This window comes from Polypterus senegalus, chromosome 4 (genome assembly GCF_016835505.1).
Source record: "Polypterus senegalus isolate Bchr_013 chromosome 4, ASM1683550v1, whole genome shotgun sequence".
Taxonomy (NCBI): domain Eukaryota; kingdom Metazoa; phylum Chordata; class Cladistia; order Polypteriformes; family Polypteridae; genus Polypterus; species Polypterus senegalus.
In genome coordinates, this window is record NC_053157.1 from 189,121,838 (window position 1) to 189,145,868 (window position 24,031).

The 24,031-nt window shown below is 37.4% G+C and overlaps 1 protein-coding gene across 1 annotated transcript in view; it reads left to right on the forward strand.

Annotated features, from left to right (window-relative positions):
* Positions 1-24,031, forward strand: part of LOC120527882 (E3 ubiquitin-protein ligase RMND5A) — a 70,403-nt gene that overhangs the window by 40,773 nt on the left and 5,599 nt on the right. The window contains exons 3-7 of the mRNA XM_039751802.1: positions 10,201-10,335; positions 14,834-14,934; positions 20,404-20,570; positions 23,002-23,167; positions 23,386-23,488. Of these exons, the coding sequence (XP_039607736.1) occupies positions 10,201-10,335; positions 14,834-14,934; positions 20,404-20,570; positions 23,002-23,167; positions 23,386-23,488 (672 nt within the window). The remainder of the gene's footprint in view (positions 1-10,200; positions 10,336-14,833; positions 14,935-20,403; positions 20,571-23,001; positions 23,168-23,385; positions 23,489-24,031) is intronic.

Genomic DNA, 24,031 nt, shown 5'->3' on the forward strand with positions numbered 1-24,031 from the left:
TTACAACAAATATCAAATAAGACCATGGGCAGCAAAACACTTAGTCATGTAAAGGCTTTGAGCACTCACAGATCGAAGGCTCTCAGCGCATATAAAGCGTACTAGGAAAATACGTTCTAAATGAAACTTCGACGACTAAGAAAGCAGTGCAGAGAAAAGATACTCGAAAGCGTTGGAGAGAAAAATGAAAAAGAATAATCTAGGTGCAAATTCAGAAAATAAGGAAAGTAATTATCAGCCCGGAACAAGTGGAAGTGAAAAAAAAAAAGCATGTCCAATCGGGCTCAGAATTAAAAGACAGAGTAAAAGATAAAGTAGAACTTTATAAAGACGTTCAATAATGTTGGTGCTATGCACATGCAGAGCAGGTAAGAGGTTATGAAAGCAGTGGAATTGAAAGGCTCAAAAAAAAATGGCGATACACATGTGGAGAAAGTTAAAGAATATGAAAGTAGGAAAATTAGAAGTATAAAAAAAGAAAGTAAAGATCACAGTAGCGCAAACGAAAGGAAATTATTACTCGAAAAAGGGAAAATGATCACCATGGACCAGGTGTCATTGAAAAAAAAGCAGGACAAAGCGAGGTCAGAAATAAAAGACAGAGTAGAAAACAAAGTAAAACGTCATAAAGAGGTTAAAAAACAAGGGGGCCAAACACATGAAGAGCAGGTTAGAGATAATGAAAACTGGAATTCAAAAGACTCGAAAAAAACGTAGGTGCGAAGCAAATGCAGAACAAGATGCAGAATATGAAGGCAGAAAAAAGCGACAGTGTCAAAAAAGAAAGTAAACATAGCATTAAGCGCAAAGAAAGAGAAATTATTACTCGGAGAAATAGCGAAAAGGCTGAATAGAGATTGAATATATGGACATAGGTGATATGTCAGAAGTATGTAAATATTGTAAGGCTTTGAAGTTTAAGGCAGAGAATTACAAAAATGGGGATTACCTCACATACATTTATTGGTTACTTTGCAAAAAAAATGATTAACTGCTGATGATGCAGATTGCTTTGTCTGTACTGAAATTCCAAACAAAGAAACCTATCCTGAATTATGGTACAAAGTCATTAAACACATGTGTCACTGACCTCATTTAAAAGATTAAGCATATTGGGACTCGAAAGATTCGAAATATTGTTTATACAGAAGTTCTGAAATAAAAGTGAAACTAATGAATAGCAATAATTCAAAGAAAAAAAAATCCTAAAAGTGTGTATCCGGAAAACCAAAAACGGGGGTTGGCGAGCGAAGCCCCCTAGTGTTTGTGTGTGTGTGTATATATTCAGACCCCCTTCAATTTTTCATTCTTTGTTATATTACAGCCATTTGCTAAAATCATTTAAATTAATTTTTTTCCTCATTAATGTACACACAGCACCCCATATTGACAGACAAAAAAAAGAATTTTTGAAATTGTTGCAGATTTATTAAAACTAGCAAAATACCCGTGCTTCACAGCCCGAAGTAGTGTGTTAAAGAAGTAATGAAAAGAAAAGGAAACATTTTAATAATAAAGTAACATGATTGTCATGAGTGTTGCTGTCATATATATATACACACACACACACACACACACACACACACACACACACACACACACATATATATATATACATATAAACACATACTGTATATATGTGCACAAAACCACGCTTTTATCAAGGCTTACGTTGGGTAGTCTTTTGAAATGAAATTTTCCTCCAATCAGTCGTAACGCACTTTCTTCCGACTGTTACATTTTTGTAGCTCTGATGTATGCATGAATGTAATTGGTGTACCAGGAAATCATGCATTGACAGAAGTTCCCCTTTGCTTGGCTTTGCTTGCAAAGTGTGATTAAATGCGTTATTTTTTAATGCGTTATGGAGCACATGCATTGAGGCTTCTTAGCTGTGCTTGTGCTAAGAAAGGAAACATTTTAAAATACGTAACACGATTGTCAATGTCACCTTTTTGTAAGTAGTGCCTGGAGGATTCAGAGTGTGGAGAAATTCTAGAGACAGCGTGTGTATTACCTTGTGGATTTTTCTGTGAGTATTTGGTGGCAGCGTCACAAAGTTGGTTCCATAAGACTGCGTTAGCGGAGCTCAGCTCAGAGCGAAATGAGGTGAATGGGAGGGGAGATGATGACGTGACTCCCCCACCCGCCTTAACTGTCAATCCCCCACAAACACAGTCTCGGAATTTGCATAAGCACAGCCCTTCACCTGCAATTTTAACTTAGTTACAAAGTGATCAAAACTCTCGTTTATATCCTGCGTCCTCTCATTAAACTTGTATCCCGCATTAGCCGTGGGCATGACAAACGCCAGCGGCAGCCTGTCTATGAACTTAATTTAAACTTTAGGTTTACACCGTGCTTTGTTTCCCAAGTAGCTGCACTCATGAATATGGTTGTATATGTCACTTTCGCTTGCTTCTTATTGCTTCGCTGCCTTCTCAATTATATAATGCATGTTTTCTTCAGCGCTTTTGGAGCTCTTCCTTGTTTTCTATGTACTGCTTGACAGTCAGTTCCGTGATTACGTGGGAGGCGTGATGATGTCACAAGAGACTCCCCCACGCCATCAAGCTCAACTCCATTACAGTAAATGGAGAAAATAGCTTCCAGTTATGACCATTACGTGTAAAATTTCGAAATGAAACCTGCCCAACTTTTTAAGGAAGCTGTAAGGAATGAGCCTGCCAAATTTCAGCCTTCCACCTACACGGGAAGTTGGAGAATTAGTGATGAGTGAGTGAGTCAGTCACTCAGTCAGTCAGTGAGTGAGGCTTTTCCTTTATTAGTATAGAAGAAAACTGAAATATCACATGGTCCTAAGTATTCAGACCCTTTGCTCAGTATTTAGTAGAAGCACCCTTTTGAGCTAATACAGCCATGAGTCTTCTTGGGAAAGACGCAAAACAAGTTTTTCACACCTGGATTTGGGTATCCTCTGCCATTCCTCCTTGCAGATCCTCTCCAGTTCTGTCAGGTTGGATGGTAGCGTTGATGGACAGCCATTTTAGGTCTCTCCAGAGATGCTCAATTGGGTTTAAGTCAGGGCTCTGGCTGGGCCATTCAAGAACAAGTCGCAGAGTTGTTGTGAAGCCACTCCTTCGTTATTTTAGCTGTGTGCTTAGGGTCATTGTCTTGTTGGAAGGTAAACCTTCGCCCAGTCTGAGGTCCTTAGCACTCTGGAGAAGGTTTTGTCCAGGATATCCCTGTACTTGGCCGCATTCATCTTTCCCTCAATTGCAACCAGTCGTCCCTGTCCCTGCAGCTGAAAAACACCCCCACAGCATGATGCTGCCACCGCCATGCTTCACTGTGGGGACTGTATTGGACAAGTGATGAGCAGTGCCTGGTTGTCTCCACACATACCGCTTAGAATTAAGGCTAAATAAGTTCTATCTTGGTCTCATCAGACCAGAGAATCTTATTTCTCACCATCTCAGAGTCTTCCAGGTGTCTTTTAGCAAACTCCATGCGGGCTGTCATGTGTCTTGCACTGAGAAGAGGCTTCTGACAGGCCACTCTGCCATAAAGCCCTGACTGGTGGAGGCTGCAGTGATGGTTGGCTTTCTACAACTTTCTCCCATCTCCTGACTGCATCTCTGGAGGTCAACCAAAGTGATCTTTGGGTTCTTCTTTACCTCTCTCACCAAGGCTCTTCTCCCCGGTAGCTCAGCTTGGCGGACGGCCAGCTCTAGGAAGGGTTCTGATGCGTCCCAAACGCCTTCCATTTAAGGATTATGGAGGCCACTGTGCTCTTGGGAACCTTAAGTACAGCAGAAATTTTTTTGTAACCTTGGCCAGATCTGTGCCTTGCCACAATTCTGTCTCTGAGCTCTTCAGGCAGTTCCTTTGACCTTCATATGTACACACACATATATATATATATCTATACTAATAAAAGGCAAAGCCCTCACTCACTCACTCACTCACTCACTCACTCACTCACTCACTCACTCACTCACTGACTGACTGACTGACTGACTGACTGACTGACTGACTGACTCACTGACTGACTGACTGACTGACTCACTCACTCACTCACTCACTCACTACTCACTCACTCACTGACTCATCACTAATTCTCCAACTTCCCGTGTGGGTAGAAGGCTGAAATTTGGCAGGTTCATTCCTTACAGCTTCCTTACAAAAGTTGGGCAGGTTTTATATCGAAATTCTACGCGTAATGGTCATAACTGGAAGCTGTTTTCTCCATTTACTGTAATGGAGATGAGCTTGAACGCCGTGGGGAGTTTCGTGACATCATCACGCCTCCCACGTAATCACGCAGTACATAGAAAACCAGGAAGACCTCCAAAAAGCGCTGAAGAAAACATGCATTATATAATTGAGAAGGCAGCGAAACAATAAGAAGCGAAGCGAAAGTGACATATACAACCATATTCATGAGTTCTGCTACTTGAAACAAAGCACGATGTAAACCTACACTTTAAATTAAGTTCATAGACAGGCTGCGCTGGCGTTTGTAATTTAGTGCCTGCCCATATAAGGCCGTCCGTCAGCGGCAATCCAATAGCAAACTCCACTAAATATTCACGGGTGAAGGACTGTGCTTATGGAGAGGAAGATGAGATGGTCAGGGTGGTGTTTGACACAAACTCAGCGAAACTGCGAGAAAAAGTGCCAGGACTAAGGTAACATTAAATACAGCCATGGACATAGCACGAGATGGCACCAGCACAGCTGGGAACCTTCGATGCATGTACACCGAGCGGCTCACGTGAACTGACGCAGTGCACAGATAAAAGCAACAGTTCCAAAGAGCGCTGAACAAAAACCGAATTACACAATTGAAAAGGCAGCAAAAATATGAAGCGTCTGATACATACAAGCATATTCATAAATCCAGCTACTGCGGAAACAAAGCACACGGTGGAAAAAGTCAATGTCCCGCTAAAGGAAGACAGTGTAAAAAACCCGTGCATGCAGTGTGTCAGGTCTCAGATAAAGAAGAAGACGAGCTGTTTATTGATGCAGTAAGAAACGAATCGATGAATGAAACCTGTCATCTTTACAACGATTGACAAACACGGAATGTAACTTGAACACAACACATCCTACAAATACGAACCTGATTGAAAGAAATAATGATAATCAAATCCTTGATGACAGCAACACTCAGTAACACTCACAAAACAAATACTGTATATTGACAGTCATGTTACGTTATTTTTAAAATGTTCCCTTTTCTTTTTCTAGCTTTTTTAACACACTACTTCTCCGCTGCGATATGCGGGTATATATATATGTATATATATATCCCGATCTACATACTCGAATAATGGATACTTTATTCGCCATCAATGATTGTTTTGGTAAAGCCATACTCAGTGTATTCATTAGATGAACGGTAAAAAAGTAAGAGCGAGGGAGGATGACTTATTGAGGCATGCAGGCTGTAGTGCGCGCCAACTCTATCTGAATTGCGCGATCACATTTGAAAAAATATATCTTTTCAAGTTCTATTTAGTCCATATGTGTCAAACTCAAGGGCCGCAGGCCACATCCGGCCCGGTGTAATTATATCCGCCCGAGATCATTTTATATACTGTATTATTGTTATTAATGGCCGGGTATATGAAGCGCTGGTAACACAATAAACTACAGATCCCATAATGCAATGCGCGCTTCAGCTGCCTTGCCGAACACTTACGCGTTAATCAAGTCTAGCTTATGATGCTGCAAGTTATTGCGGCTAGCTCACACGATGCTGAAGAGAAAAGTTGATTCTGAAAATAGAGCCTTTAAAACCGATGGGAGGCTGAGTATATGTTTACTGAACCTGTGAACCCGCGTGTCTCATTTGTGGAGCTAATGTGGCTGTAATTACAGAATTTAATCTAAGACGGCACTATGAGACAAAACATCAGGGTAACCTGAATGCAATGCAGAAGATACAGAAAGCAGAAGAATTAAATAAGAATCTGACACTTCAGCGGACGTTTTTACCCGTGCACAATCACAAAGTGATTTCAAGTGAAGCTGCTTTTATGGGAGACACAAATGCACCAGTGCACTTGCCCCACTTTCCCTGTTGCCAAGTAATGTTAAACCAAGTCGTCACTACGGTGTTCCCAAATCGCACTTTGCTGATAAACTGAGCGCGACTGAGTTTGCACGGCGCTTTGGTGACTTTGAAGAACAAAAAAAGTCCGTCTACATGCGGCTCGAACCTTGTGCATGTTTGGTAGCACATATCTGTGTGAGAAGCTCTTCTCAGTGATAAAGACTAACAAAACAGCACACAGGAGTCGCCTCACTGATGAGCACCTGCAATCCATCCTGAGAATCTCCACAACACAGAACCTCACACCAAACATAAACGAACTGTTGCCAAAAAGATGCCAGGCGTCCAGCTCTAAAATGACATATGAGCAAAGACAACTGAATGATTTGATTTGTTATTGCTGAAAGGAACACATTTTATTTATATTTCCAGGTTTTGTTATGCAGCATGTTCATATTTGAATTTGTATAATTTTGACAGGATATATTTTTATGGAGAGCAAAATCTTTTGGGATATTTAAAATCTAAGTTTATTTTTATATAAAATTACATAAGAGTAAAGAAATTTGAATGTTTGTTCTTTTAACGTTTACTTTATTTCTAACTTGTATAATTTAGACAGGATATATTTTTATGGAGAGCAAAATATTATAAGTTGTTTAAGGTTTGAGTTGATTTATTCAGGAATAATATTCCTGTCTGTTTTTACCATTCCTACCAAAGATATTTCTGTCGACTAAATAAAAATTCCTTCTATTTAAAATTTAAATAGAACTTGAACAAATACGATAGTTCATAATATCCACGCAGACTTGCACGTAAGAGCGGGAGTTATCCGTTTTAACAAGCAGCGTATTGCACTGATCTGAAATAGCTGTGTGTGTATATATGTAGATATGTATGTATATGTATATATATGTTTATATATGTGTGTGTGTGTATGTATATATATATATATATATGTATTTATATATATATATATATGTATGTATGTGTATATATATATATATATATATGTATGTATATATGTATATATATATATATGTATATATGTATATATATATATATATATATGTATATATATATATATATATGTATATATGTATATATATGTATATATATATATATATATATATATATATATATATAATGTATATATATGTATGTATATATATGTATATATATGTATATATATGTATGTATGTATATATGTATGTATGTATATATGTATATATATATGTATGTATGTATATATGTATATATATATATATGTGTATGTATATATGTATATATATATATATATATATATATATATATGACAACAACACTCATCACTCACAACGGTGACAAAAACAATTACATTAACAGTCATGTTAATGCTATTTTCAAAATATTTCCTTTTTCTTTTCATTTACTTCTTTAACACACTACTGCTCAAGCTAGCGGCCTTGGGGCTCTGCTAGTATATATATATATATATATATATATATATATATATATATATATCTGCCAACACATACACACACACATACATATATATATATATATATATATATATATATATATATATATATATATATTTATATATATATATATATATATTATATATATTTATATATTTATATATATATATATATATATATATATTTATATATATATATATATATATATTTATATATTTATATATATATATATATATATATATATATATGTATGTGTGTGTATATACAGTCCCTGACAAAAGTCTTGTCGCTGTGTACAAATTGACCTGAAGTGCCGCTAAAATATATTTCTAATCAAGATTTTGTTACAAGAAATGGGTCATTTTAATCCCATCAGCTTTTGTAATAATGTTTCAGTGCAAAACGAAACTGACAAAAGTATTCTAATATTCTTGGTAAAGCCCATTGAGTCAATTTTTGGCAAGACATAAGTGTTGTCGCCTTGTCATATGAGCTTCACCTGTGACTAATAATGGATCAATTAGGTCTCAGGTGTGTATAAAAAGAACCCCAGTACACTAGACCTTCACATCAACTGCAACTAGACCTCTGCAAACATGCCTAAGATTCACCCTGAGACTAAAGTGTTGATTATCAAGAGGCTGAAGACCAAATCCACTGCTGTTGTGGCAAACACCTTCAATGTGTCTCAGCGTCAAGTTCAGAGGATAAAAAAGATTTGAAGAGACTGGAGACGTTTTTGACAAGCCCAGGCCAGGAAGACCCTGCAAGACAACTGCTCGAGAGGACCGCTTTGTTGGCTTGAAAATCCAAGGCCAGCCCATTTTCCACTGCAGCAGAGCTCCACGAGACCTGGTCACCTGAAGTCCCTGTGTCAACCAGAACAGTTTGTCGGATTCTGTCTCAAAATGGCCTCCATGGTCGAATCAGTGCCCATAAGCCAGCACTAAACAAAAGACAATTGAAAACCGTGTGGCATTTGCCAAGGCCCACAGCCTGCTAAAAGGATGGACGCTGGAAAAGTGGCAGAAGGTGGATTTTTCAGATGAATCTTCTGTTGAATTACACCACAGTCACCTGCAAATATTGCAGGAGACCTACTGGAACCCGCGATGGAGTTTTAGATTTACCCAGAAAACAGTGAAGTTTGGTGGAGGCAAAATCATGGTCTGGGGTTACATCCAGTATGGGGGTATGTGAGGGATCTGCAGGGTGGAAGGCAACATCAATAGTCTAAAATACCAAGAAATCTTAGCTACCTCTTATATTCCCAACCATAAAAAAGGCCAAATTCTGCAGCAGGATGGTGCTCCATCTGATACTTCCATCTCCACATCAAAGTTCCTTAAAGCGAAGAAGATCAAGATGCTCCAGGATTGGCCAGCCCAGTCACCAGACATGAACATCATTGAGCATATGTGTGGTAGGATGAAAGAGGAAGCATGGAAGATGAAACCAAAGAATATTGATGAACTCTGGGAGGCATGCAAGACTGTTTTCTTTGTTATTCCTGATGACTTCATCAATAAATTGTATGAATCCTTGCCAAACCGCATGGATGCTGTCCTTCAAGCTCATGGAAGTCATACAAGATATTAAATTTGGATCTCACAGCACCACTACTTAATTTGCTGACATATTTTTGGATTTGCAGTAAAGTTGTTCATTTTCTGTATAGGCTGACAAAACTTTTGTCTTGCCCAAATTTGACCTTTCTGTCTTGATTAAATGATAAATCTTTTTCAGTGAAACTAATTTATTTCAGTGCATTAAACATCATTTGAGAGGGCTTTAGCTTTTCATATGAGCTATTTCTAACACCAGTTGATTAATTAAAAAGTCAGGTTAATAGCAGGAGTTTATACAAAATAGAGAAGCGACAAGACTTTTGTCAGGGATTGTATAATAATCAATCTTGTTTCACCAATCATAAATTGTAATTGGCCTTAAAGTAATTATAAATATTATATAAATTATATTAATATTGAAATTAATTATTTTTATATTTAGTTAAACATTGAGATGTTGAAGAACACAGATTTCATGTCCCCAAATTTCCTAACAATTGCTTTATCTCTTCCTACTGCTAGTTTTTCTTGTAATTCCTTCATTATAATTGACTGTTAATTTTACTTTTCCAGGATATTTAAAAAATGTAAAATATTTACTGCTGTTATGTGAAGGCAAAAATAGGGATTTTTTTTTTGCTATAACTGTAATGACATATTTTATTCATTGACATCTATGCCTCTAAAAATGATGTGGAGATATACTGTATAGATATACTATAAAGCAGGAAAGGTACTGATAATTTCATGTTTATCATTTTAGGTGAAATGCTTTTTAACATGTCCTTAAAATTACATGTTTTGGGAAGTTGCCTTTCTTTGATCGCTATATATGAAAATTCTCAGAAGTTAGCTGTAAAAGAAAAATAAATGAAAACAACAAAATGTTTAAAGGAAAGGTATCTTAGAGAGTAACTTTTTGAGGCCAAAAGCAATTTGTGCGATAGCCATTTAGTTTATGCAGGTGTTCACAGGAATAGTGTTTTTTTTTTATGCTGACAAGAAAAGTATTTTCTGAGAGCAATATTCAGTGTTTTTTTTTCCTGTATTATTCAGCAAGGCCTTTACTAAATAGGTTTAAGACTGGAAGACTACATTCATATTAATTCTTATTTGCAAAATAAATTTAATATCTTGATTTCAGAATTTTGATTCAGACATAAGCAGCGTGGGAATTGAGGGCTGCTGGCAAAATGATGGTCAGAGGCTTCTCAGTGAGGTGATGGTGGAACACTTTTTCAGGCAAGGCATGTTGGACGTGGCAGAAGAACTTTGCCAGGTAAAAAAAAAAAAATCAATGAATTAATATGTAACAGACATGTTTTTTGTGTTATGTTAGTGTACATCCAGTAATGTTAACCAGTAATGTGTAGTGAACATGGAGATAAGTGCATCCAGCTGCATCAAACTGAATCATCTTACATACACATTAAGTTTAATTTAAAAATGTTCATGTTGTTTACAAAGATGTGATTTTTTGTGTTCAAATATAAAGAAAAGCCAAATACTTACTTTACAAATTTATTAGAATCTATTTTTAGTAATAAATAAAGCATGAATTCTGGTGTTCAACACTTCCTGTGAAAATATATATGTTCGTTCTCTCTGTCTGTCTCTGTCTCTGTCTCTCTCTCTCTCTCTGTTTGTGTTTTGTCATTCATCTTCATTTTCTTTCCATGTCCTAAAGATATACAGTGAACCCTCGTTTATCATGCTTAATCCATTCCAGACTCTACGTGATAAATTAATTTTCGCAGTAGGATTCTTTGTTTATAAATTGAATATTTTGCACTTAGAGTATAGAAAACCTGTTTGACCTTCTAAATAAGTTTTTTAATATTATTAGAGTCCTCTAGACATGAAATAACACCCTTTAGTCACCATTACACTCGTATTACCCAATATATTAGACAAAATAAGAGAAAATAAGACCTATTAGGCGTTACAAATATCATATTATTACTAGGCTCACCCGCCTTTTAAAGGCGACCGACTTTATCCTCAATTTGTATGCACTCCATGTGTACATTAGGCATGTAAGTGTTGGGAATGAGAACATCAAAGTGCCCATTCATAACATCTCCCGAAAACCTACAATTTTTTATCCCCTCGAGTGCCTGTCCAAAGTCGTACAATGCCAGCCCGAATCTGTACTGCTAAAGACGGAGTTTCATGCACTAAATAAGCTATAGATGAGAATAAGCAAGCACCATCTCCCCTGATCTTTACTATGCGGTGAGGCATTTGTACTCCATCAACATTAATTATTTCCAGAGACATAATTTTGTCTCTTTTTCCAGCGAATCGCGCACAAAAGCAAGGGAACGATGGGAGCACCAGAACTCTGCTCACATCGCGTCGCTTTGTACTGCAAGTAGTAAGTCTGTGATAAGCGGAATACGCTTCACGCATTGCACTCACGGGATGGAAGGAAAATCCCGACCGCTTTTATATAGTAGATTATTGTACTGTACATTTAATTACACACCCACACACAGTTCTTTCAAACAACCTCTAACCTATGAAGGCACAACCTCAGTAGGAGAGTCTTCAGAGGTGGTGCAGTATCTTCAGCAGGTGCGTTGTTAACTTCTTCCGCTGAAGGAGTACTAGGAGTAGGCAGTGGGTGTCTGGGTGTGCTGACTGAAGAACATCTTGATAGGCAGTTGCTGGCACTGTCTTTTCATATGCGTGAGGAGGCTTTTGTAGGGTATTGCCATCTTTGATCATATCCAAGAGTTTCACCTTCTCCTGGATAGTAAGCATCTTCCTCCAGCGCTTAATTTTATTGTCAGAAGGCTTAGAAAAAGCAACGTGTTTAGGAGCCATCGTGGGGCTTAGATAAAAGTTCTCAGAAAGCGCATGCGTAGTGACGTAAGCGTGTATGAAAAAAAATCGCGATAGAGTGAAGCCGCGAAAGTCGAAGTGTGATATAGCGAGGGATCACTGTACTTGTTAAGACTATGTAGCATTACTGGACTTTTCCAGCAATTTTTAATCGCAGCATTCAGCTATATAATTTTTGTATGTTGAGGTAGTCAGTGGTGCATTTCCATGAAATCAGTTGCCTAATGTGACATACTGTGCACTCACTCCGATAAAAATCAAACCCGTTTTATTTTGTCTTTATTTGTAGAGGCAGGTTCTTTACATGAGAGCTCATACATAAGTACAATGCATTTAATGTAGCAATGAATAATAAGGAATGCAGGTGTTTTGAACCTCCCAAATTGAAGAGAAGCTTGTCAGTCCGATGTCTCGTGTTTTACATAGCACAACAGAATGTGGAAAAAAAGGACTGAACTCACAGTTACAATGGTGACTCTGTCAGGCAGCATGTTGCCAGCTGTCAGAAAAAAGGGTGAGCACTACTGTTCTAGATTGATGGCACTCCGTCAGTAAATGTGGCGTGGCCATTGCGTTTCATTCATTTAAACTGACATGGTCTAGTGATGAGATCAGCAGCTGCGGTTGGCAAATCTGACAACATACGCCACGAATAGAAGTCATAAAATGTGACATTGGCTTTAGGTTAACTAACAACTTCAGATTTCCCTAGTATCTACAGTGCGTCCGGAAAGTATTCTCAGGGCATCACTTTTTCCACATTTTGTTATGTTACAGCCTTATTCCAAAATGGATTAAATTCATTTTTCATCAGAATTCTACACACAACACCCCATAATGACAATGTGAAAAAGTTAACTTGAGATTTTGCAAATTTTTTAAAAATAAAAAAACGGAGAAATCACATGTACATAAATATTCACAGCCTTTGCCATGAAGCTCAAAATTGAGCTCAGGTGCATCCTGTTTCCCCTGATCATCCTTGATGTTTCTGCAGCTTAATTGGAGTCCACCTGTGGTAAAATCAGTTGATTGGACATAATTTGGAAAGGCACACACCTGTCTATATAAGGTCCCACAGTTGACAGTTCATGTCAGAGCACAAACCAAGCATGAAGTCGAAGGAATTGTCTGTAGACCTCCGAGACAGGATTTTCTCAAGGCACAAATCTGGGGAAGGTTACAGAAAATTTCTGCTGCTTTGAAGGTCCCAATGAGCACAGTGGCCTCCATCATCCGTAAGTGGAAGTAGTTCGAAACCACCAGGACTATTCCTAGAGCTGGCCGGCCAACTAAACTGAGCGATCGGGGAAGAAGGGCCTTAGTCAGGGAGGTGACCAAGAACCCGATGGTCACTCTGTCAGAGCTCCAGAGGTCCTCTTTGGAGAGAGGAGAACCTTCCAGAAGGAGAACCATCTCTGCAGCAATCCACCAATCAGGCCTGTATGGTAGAGTGGCCAGACGGAAACCACTCCTTAGTAAAAGGCACATGGCAGTCCGCCTGGAGTTTGCCAAAAGGCACCTGAAGGACTCTCAGACCATGAGAAACAAAATTCTCTGGTCTGATGAGACAAAGATTGAACTCTTTGGTGTGAATGCCAGGCATCACGTTTGGAGGAAACCAGGCACCGCTCATCACCAGGCCAATTCCATCCCTGCAGTGAAGCATGGTGGTGGCAGCAGCATCATGCTGTGGGGATGTTTTTCAGTGGCAGGAACTGGGAGACTAGTTAAGATAAAGGGAAAGATGACTGCAGCAATGTACTGTACAGAGACATCCTGGATGAAAACCTGCTCCAGAGCACTCTTGACCTCAGACTGGTGTGACGGTTCATCTTTCAGCAGGACAATGACCCTAAGCACACAGCCAAGGTATCAAAGGAGTGGCTTCAGGACAACTCTGTGAATGTCCTTGAGTGGCCCAGCCAGAGCCCAGACTTGAATCTGATTGAACATCTCTGGCGAGATCTTAAAATTGTTGTGCACCGATGCTTCCCATCCAACCTGATGGAGCTTGAGAGGTGCTGCAAAGAGAAATGGTAGAAACTGGCCAATGATAGGTGTGCCAAACCTGTGGCATCATATTCAAAAGGACTTGAGGCTGTAATTGCTGCTAAAAGTGCATCGATAAAGTATTGCGCAAAGGCTGAGAATACTTATGTACATGTGATTTCTCAGTTTTTTTATTTTTAATAAATTTGCAAAAACCTCAAGTAAACTTTTTTCACATTGTCATTATGGGGTGTTGTGTGTAGAATTCTGAGGAAAAAATGAATTTAATCCATTTGGAATAAGACATAATTAAGTAAGACATTTGGAATATAACATAACAAAATGTGGAAAAAGTGATGAGCTGTGAATACTTTCCGGATACACTGTATGTGTGCGTGAAAGTTATATATTGGGTTCTCATCCCCGCTTGAATATTGGCAACCGTGTAAAGGAAAGCAAAGCTTACACAATGGATTGAAATAAATTGAAATATAGCAATAATAATCCTGCTTAAACATTTAGAGCTTTTCCATACAAATGAAACATTTCAGAAATTTAATTGAAGAGTGACAGAACGTTTGCAGGAACAAGAACGATCTGTCAAAATGCCGGTACAATTTTGGCACTTTGAATTAAAATTTGGAGTCAACTGAAGGTTAAACCTAATAGAAATTACAAATAACTGTCCATAATGGCTTGAAATTGTGTGTTGGCAGTTGCTAACTCTGTCATATAAAATTTAAGCACTCTATTTTAATAACCTTAGAGTTCATTTGAAGGCATGTTCAATTAATTATTCAAAATACGTCTTTTCTCAAGAGATGTTAAATAAAATGTCTCTTGACTAATTCTAGCATTACACTGTCATTGGTTCATAAGATGCTTGCCTTTTTGTGATATATTTTTGTTAATTGTTTTACTTTTTCGTTTGTTTTTAGGAAGCAGGACTTTGTATAGATTCAAGTCAGAAGGAGCCATTTGTAGAATTAAATCGAATCCTCGAAGCCCTCAAAGTGAGGGATTTACGACCAGCTCTGGAGTAAGCATTAAAAAAAGATTAATATTGCTACTATTTATTTAGTTAGCAGGGAATTTGCTGTACTGTTAAACCTTTTACAAACTGAATTACTTGCTTAATTAATGGAACATTTTCACTGACACAGGGCTATAACAATTTTAGTGGCATAATTGTATAGATCTTTTTATATGTAATGAGGTATTGGATATATAGGATTTTTTCTAAATTTCCACTTAGCCTGCCCCATTCTTCTTGTTTTGTGTTTTGTCCTCACCTAGTTTGTATATTACATTATCATTGCCATGTGTGTTTTTTGATTTATAATGTAAGGTATTTGTAACTTTTCCTAGAATCATAGAAGTTTAAGTTTGTGTGTAATAGAACCAATACAGTATTACCTCAGTTAAAAGAAGTAGGTGTGTTCTTGGATTTTCTTAATTATAAGACATTGTGTAATTGGAGGAAGATTTAACATAGAAGGAATATGTATAAGGGCTACTGCCTACTGCCTTGCAGTTAGGAGACCCGGGTTCGCTTCCCAGGTCCTCCCTGCGTGGAGTTTGCATGTACTATCCGTGTCTGCGTGGGTTTCATCCAGGTACTCCGCTTTCCTCCCATAGTCCAGACATGCAGGTTAGGAGCATGGGCGATTCTAAATTGTCCCTAGTGTGTGTTTGGTGTGTAGGTATGTGCACCCTGTGGTGGCCTGGCGCCCTGCCTGGGGTTTGTTTCCTGCCTTGCGCTCTGTGTTGGCTGGGATTGGCTCCAGCAGACCCCCATGACCCTGTAGTTAGGATATAGCGGGTTGGTTAATGGATGGATGGATGGAATATGTATATGTTCAGTATGTTAATGATCTTGGGTTGGGGTGAGTGTGGTTTGGACAAACGTTGCAGAGTTTATGCTGTCTGCCATTGTCAGCACCTTATGCTGTTCTGCATGCACTCATTTGCCTCATTCACTGCCTGCATGTTTTTACCTTCTGTTTCCACCTCTCACCTCACTTGGGTTTAGAGTCAACACCAACCATCTTTTCTGTTTCACCTTCCCGAAATATATGAGATGATCCAAACCAGAATCCTTAAGGAGACTTGCTGTTTTGTTTTAGCAGCAGAGAGACATCTCTGCAGTGATTGCATATTTGTGCACTGTATCCGTGCTCCCCTTCCTTGCTTTGTACTGGCTTTTTTCATGACAGGGTGCTAACCCCAATAATTCTACTACAAGGTGTTTTTTCACCCCCTACTATCCCCTGTATAATCTGCAGTTACTTTCTAAAGATACCGTTTTCCATTTTTTGACATATTAGGCAAATTATTTTTTTACCTAAAATATACAGTATTATTGCATAATACAATAATATTATAGTATATACTATATATTTTAATATACAGTATACTGTATAACTACAGTATATGTAAAATTACTTTGCCTTCACATATAATAACTTTGTATTCTTCAGCACACATAGTATCAACAATAACTATAATAGCACCCTAGCAGATTTGTACTTCAATTTGAGTATACGACTTAGCATTTTTATGCTAACTTTGCTAGAGTGAAGCTCTGTTGTCAGAGGATTCATTGACTATGGTATACAGGTGCTGGTCATAAAATTAGAATATCATGACAAAGTTGATTTATTTCAGTAATTCCATTCAGAAAGTTAAAGTTGTATATTAGATTCATTCATTACACACAGACTGATGTATTTCAAATGTTTATTTCTTTTAATTTTGATGGTTATAACTGACAACTAATGAAAGTCCCAAATTCAGTATCTCAGAAAGAACAGTGATGCCATGGTCCTTAAACCAGGTACTGGTAGCTTTGGCACTGTGTGCAGGTGCCAGGTCCTGTTGGAAAATGAAATCTGCATCTCCATAAAGTTCGTCAGCAGCAGGAAGCATGAAGTGCTCTAAAACTTCCTGATAGATGGCTGCATTGACCTTGGACCTCAGAAAACACAATGGACCAACACCAGCAGATGACATGGCACCCCAAACCATCACTGACTGTGGAAACTTTACACTGGACCTCAAGCAACGTGGATTCTGTGCCTCTCCTCTCTTCCTCCAGACTCTGGGACCTTGATTTCCAAAGGAAATGCAAAATTTACTTTCATCAGAGAACATAACTTTGGACACCTCAGCAGCAGTCCAGTCCTTTTTGTCTTTAGCCCAAGCGAGACGCTTCTGACGCTGTCTCTTGTTCAAGAGTGGCTTGACACAAGGAATGCGACAGCTGAAACCCATGTCTTGCATACGTCTGTGTGTGGTGGTTCTTGGAGCACTGACTCCAGCTGCAGTCCACTCTTTGTGAATCTCCCCCACAGTTTTGAATGGGTTTTCTTTCACAATCCTCTCCAGGGTGCGGTTATCCCTATTGCTTGTACACTTTTTCTACCATATCTTGTCCTTCCCTTCGCCTCTCTATTAATGTGCTTGGACACAGAGCTCTGTGAACAGCCAGCCTCTTTAGCAATGACCTTTTGTGTCTTGCCCTCCTTGTACAAGGTGTCACTGGTCGTCTTTTGAACTGTCAAGTCAGCAGTCTTCCCTATGATTGTGTAGCCTACAGAACTAGACTGAGAGACCATTTAAAGGCTTTTGCAGGTGTTTTGAGTTAATTAGCTGATTAGAGTGTGGCACCAGGTGTCTTCAATATTGAACCTTTTCACAATATTCAAATTTTCCGAGATACTGAATTTGGGACTTTCATTAGTTGTCAGTTTATAACCATCAAAATTAAAAGAAATAAACATTTGAAATACATCAGTCTGTGTGTAATGAATGAATCTAATATACAAGTTTCACTTTTTGAATGGAATTACTGAAATAAATCAACTTTGTCATGATATTCTAATTTTATGACCAGCACCTGTACATATAGATTTACTTATTTGGCTGATGCCTTTATCCAAAGCAACTTAACATTTATGGTACAATTGGTTGCACTTCCTTTGGTTTTCCAATAGTAGCATAGATGGGTCAAGTGACTTACTAATGGTCACACAGTGTCATTAGCTGGATTTGAAGCCACAGCCTATACCTATTTAATGTTAAGTATGCCTATGCTTTCATGATTAGAGTTTCTTCTTTGTGTTATTCTGGGTATGTGGATGTATACACACATATATCCAAAAAGGGTGATGATAATGTTTTGAGCCTGACATATTAAGAGAAACCTGAATAAAATAACACAAGTTACATTTTTTAGAATAATCCCCTTGAACACTAAAACCTTTGTTATAATGGCCAAGAAACTTTCCTCATTGCTTTTCCAAGTGTAATGTTTACCAAAAACATAGACTTTTTTAGAGAAGTAATCAATATGGGCTACAGTCTTAACATCATATAAAAACAGTGCAAGCAAACTCTAGATTACAGTGATATTTCCAAGTATAATCCACAGTTATTAATTGTTTGTAATAGTTTTCCCATTGCCACTTAATAAACTAAAAATTCCCTTTGGAACATTGGATGCAGTTATATCTTAATTCATGAGTCAATATTCTTAGCATATTTAGTCTTCACTGACATTTTTCATAATTGTTTAAAAATTAATTCCTGCTGTCACATGTATCATTATTTTTCAATTCTGTAATACATTTTGCTGTATATTAGCAAGTTTTTCTTATGTCATTCATGTTGAAGGCCACCTGGACCTTGGATGATCTTCAAGAGATGTCCTACCAGAATTCCATCTATTTCCCATGTACTGATTGTGGCATATACAGTAAAGTTGTACATGTTGTCCAAGCAAGAATAAAATTCATATTGTTGTCAAAGTCATATTGTTTGCACTGTTGAAAATTAAGTGATCGGTTGATACATAGAAATAAGAAGCATCCACTGTAAATTGCAACTACTTGAAACTAGTTTTCAGATGTTTTTAACACAACATGGGACAATATTTGGCATTTTATAAAAGCAACAGTAGAACACCCCTTTCACATTCAGGATACTAAAGGTACATGTCCCTGCGTGTCTCAAATTTATGGCTATTTGTAGACATCTTAAAGAAAAATATTTGTTATAGTCAAACTCCTGAGACCCACCTCACGGAAAATTTTATTTATTCATGAAAATAATTGGAGAATATGATATATTGCATTTAATAATTGGAAAGAGCAATGTTAGTGTCGTTCATTTGTAGTTGCAAAATAAACCAGATGGTAGCAAGTCTGACTGCAGCATGAAAAAAATCAAATATTACATTTTTGTTGCGATAAAAAAACTATATGAAAATATTTTCTGAATGCAAAATATTCTGACTTCTTAACATTTCTTCTAATTTAGAGGTGAACTTTATTTTATTATCTGAAAACACAATCACATCTTTTGATTTCCCTTCATTTTTCCATTTCCATCTTCAGCATATTGTAATTTAAAGTGATTATCATACATTACTAGCGTTCCCCCTCCCCCCCTTTTTTTCTCCTAAATTTTGGATGCCGTCTCTATTTGTTCATCTGACTTGCTACTGTATAGTTACTTAGCAGGGAATTTAAAATTATCACTTGTCACAAGTACGTCACGTATTCTATACATTTCTCCTTTCATAAATGTACTACTATGATAACTTATCATTATATGATACATTCCATGAGAAAAATCAAAATGGCTTACAAAGTGCTAGCCATAATTACTTCTAGTGGGTCTGTCCTGGGTCTGTAAAAACGAATTAACCAAGGATATCCACAAATAGCATACAATAAGCAGGCTTTTTAATGATGTTATTGATGTTATTTTTAAGCTGTTTTTTCATTTTCAAGAAGGTTGTGTAGGGTTGTTGAACTCTAGTGTGTCTATTCCTGGGCTTGTCAGAATGGAAGATATGATGATGTTGTTCCATCTTTAGTGGGACAGGGTAAGTTGGGTTGAAAGGTAGAGTTTGGATGTAGTCATGACTCATCTGTGTAGCGAAGGTCTTCCTTTCGGTTATGAGTAATAATTTAGAGAGCCCAAACTCCTTCCCTCGTGTATCCTTCATACTAAACTTCGGAAGAGACAGGCTAAGTTCTCACATGTGAAAACACACAACACACAATACTCACAATGTGAACAATGACATTATAACCTTATGTTGTCTTTAAGCAACTGTTCATAGTTCATGTACTCATCACTACATTCTTGTAGATACCTGGGTGGTGGTTCTAGATTATTTTCTGTATTTATTTTTTGAAGCACATAGTTTCACTCTTAACATGAACATGGCTACTATTCTATTTTTTAATTGTTGATAATATGGTGCCGAGTATAAATAGAACATATTTGAAGAGTGAGTAAAAATTACTCCACTGTAATAATAAGATACTGTATGCCCTACATTTTTGTAAGTAGAGTCCCTAGGGTCTATGTTGTTTAATTTCTGTCACAAATGATGTAAGTTAACGTCTTTAATGTGGCTTTAAACAATAATTATTTTTCTTTGAAAAGTTGGCATTTTAAAGATTTTCTGATAAATTTTATCAAATATTTCTTTCAGATGGGCAATCACAAACAGAGAAATGTTAATGGCACAGAACAGCTCACTAGAGTTTAAGCTGCACAGATTGTATTTCATTAGCCTGTTAATGGGAGGTACTGCTAACCAAAAAGAAGCACTTCAGTATGCCAAAAACTTTCAGCCCTTTGCTTTAAACCACCAGAAAGGTAAGTGTATAATTTGAATAAAAAACATTTGAAATGCGTTAATGGTATTATTAATGTAACCTTTTTCAAAAATGTGTTTAGTACTTTAAAATTCAATTTTACCATAACTAATTGTTTATATTTAAGGTAAATTGTGCTTTTTTTTTGGAATAGTGTAGTTATGCTACAAAATAATAGAAAGCTGCTCTACACGTTGTTGATAGAAGAAGAAGGAAATGCTGCCATACAATACTTTGATGTAAAAATGTGTGTTTTTGATTTTGTTTTAGGTTTATTAGCTTATTGCAGCAGGATCATCACTGGCTATAGTATAAGTGGTAGATGCTAGAAATTTCATCTGCCTGCCAAGGTTGGCTCTTGATAGCCAGCCTTACAGCTTTTTCTTCAGAGGTCTGTTACCTTTAACCACGGTTATGGATTCTCCCCTGCCCTGATTAGGCTTATACATGGTCAAAAGTAGGTGGTGATTTCTGTTTTAGGAGGTGGAGATGGAGATTTTCTTCAGCACCTGCTCATGGTGCCAGTGGCAGCACTCTCATCCCAGACCAATAGAGAATCAGCTGAGAACATGCTTCTGGGTCTCTTTCTTAACACACAGGGGAGTGAAAGTCCTGTCCTCTATTTTACACCCCAACATAAAACTTTAGATTGACTGGGGAGGACTCTGCTAGGAACTTGATGCGAATAGGCTTAGCTTCCTAAAGCTTGGTCCACAATACGTTATGATCAAGAGTTTGTTCCTCTCTAGTCTATAGTACTTGCTTGACTCATCCTTGGCTTTCACTTCTGCTGGACCAGTTGCTGCCATTCTCTGCCTTGGGCCTTGTCAGGCTCAGTGTAAACATTCTTGGTTATGAATTTCTCTAAAAAGTAATTATTTTAATTTGAATTGTTAACTTCTGCCAAATTGATTAACATAGTGTAAAGAATTGGTAGTTTATACAATTTATACACTACCAGTCAAATGTTTTATAACACCTTAATTTTTCCAGTTTTTGTTCAAATGTAATTAGCAATGAATGACCTAAAATGGAGAGAAAGATAAACAGTAAACTGCCAGAGATATAAATTTAAAGTTTACGTTAGGAAAAACTGAAAAAGGAAATTTCAGAATATTACAAATGGGCCTTCTTCAGGCAACAGCTAATAGGCTACTACTTACAGATGTTCTGCAGCCATTAAAGTAAATTAAGCCTTGCAAGTTGAAGGAAACAATTTGCACAGGTGTCCTAACTTATGTTGATTACTGAAAACCATCTGTCGGCCTTAAAGCAGAGTTGTAACAGACTGTGTTACTACTCCCTGTGAAGTACTACTTGGACCATATTTTACTGTAGAAAGTTGTGAATTCTAATGATATAGCAAGAAAACGGCAGTTAACAAATGAAATGAGACAGAGCAGTGTAGGCCTTTCATTTAGAGAAACTGCAAAAAGAAATCAAAGTAGCAGTGAGTATAGTGTCCTACATTATCCAAATTCAATTGGAAACTGGAAGAAACTCTGAGCAGACCCAAAGCCACAACCCAACCAAAGACAAGTTTCTGGGAGTCACCAGATTGTGTGGTAGGTGCCTCATCATACAACAGCTTCAAGCACAGGATAAAATAGGGCCTTGAAAAACTGTCTGTGGACTATTGCAGACTGGAAGAAAGTGATGAATCAAAATTTGAAATCTTCTGTTTATCGCGCAGGATGGTTGTACTCTGTTGAGTTGGTGAAAGGGTGGTTCCTCAATGTGTGACACCAGCTATCAAACTTGGAGGATGAAGTGTGATGGTCTGGGGTTCTTTTGATGGAAGCAGACATGGTGACTTGCATGTCAGAGAGTGACTGACATTCTGATTCAAAATGGTTACCACAATTTGGCTGTTGCATCAGCAAATGTTGGCTACTTTAATAATAAAAAAATGTAAATAAAAGTTTGTACACTTAATGAGTCCTTGACTTATTTTATTTGTCATTGTTTATTTGTTCTTTGCCTTGGTTTCATGAAACATAAAGACATAAAAGCTGAAAAATCTCAGGTGCTGTAAAGCTTTTGAACAATAGTGCACTTAGGACATTTAAAGGCGATCTATTTCTTATTAGTTCTTGCATGCTTCTTAGTTGTTTCTCTGACATACTTCTTTCATCTCTAGAATGTGCCACTGTTACTTGGGCAACTCAGTGCAAGTACAGTGATTGGTGTTGGATTTTTTCACCCTCTTTCTGTGATGACTCTTAACATACCATGGGGAAAATCATGTGAGAATAAAATGAGTCTGCATTGGTTTATTGTGCAGTGTTTGTATGGCAGGCAAATACTTAATAATAGTTTGTTTTTAGAGTTATTTGCACAGCAGAAGAATGAAATCACAAGTCTGCCTAACCGGCTGTGGCTTTGTGGATGGGAACCCGTTAATTAATATTTTTCTTCCTTAATATTTCCAGATATCCAGGTATTAATGGGAAGCTTAGTGTATTTGCGTCAAGGCATAGAAAACTCTCCTTATGTTCACTTGCTTGACTCTAACCAGTGGGCAGACATTTGTGACATCTTTACAAGGGATGCTTGTGCACTCCTTGGTCTTTCTGTGGAATCTCCTCTCAGTGTTAGGTGGGTCGTATTTTTTCCTCTTGTATGAAATATTTTGATTTATTTTATGTAAAATAAAATCAAATCATTTATATGAGAAGGTTCATTATTGAGTGCTATTTTCTAGCTATTCACCTTTATCTGATGATCAATTAATGTTAATGGAAAACACAAAATATTGTAATGTTTAGTCTGCCAATGAAAATATTTCTTGAACTAAATGATATGTTTCTTTTCAGTTTTTCAGCTGGTTGTGTGGCACTGCCAGCCCTCATTAATATTAAAGCTGTCATTGAGCAACAACAGTGCACAGGTGTTTGGAACCAGAAGGATGAGTTGCCTGTAAGTAGCAGATTTATTTTTTGCTTGCAGATTCACATAGGTTTTAGTAAACTTTACAAGTAAAGGAATTTGTTTTTGTAAGCGTATAATGACATAGATATTTGGTTATTTGTTATAGGGCTTTGCCTAAAGAGCCATTAGGGTTATCTGGAGGAGGATGGTGTCTCATCTAGACATCAGTCCTACCTAATGGTTATCTCCTGATATAGACTCTGTTTTATTCCAAACTTGAAGATACATAGCTTTAGTTGTAGAAAGTTAATCTATTCATCAATTTTAACCTATTTTTCCAGTTCAAGGTCACATCAGATACAGACAGAGCACAATCAAGCATACATCTACATGCACTCATTAATGACCATTTTAAAGTCCTCAGTCAGCCTAATATGCATTCTCTTGGAATATGCTGTCTAAAACTGAAATCTTAGAATTTAGAGAAAGCATGCAGTATTCGCATAACTTGTGATTGGGTCATCATTGGAATACGGTCTCCTAAAACACTCCGCAGAACATTTTTCATTTAACTAAAACACTCATTCCTGA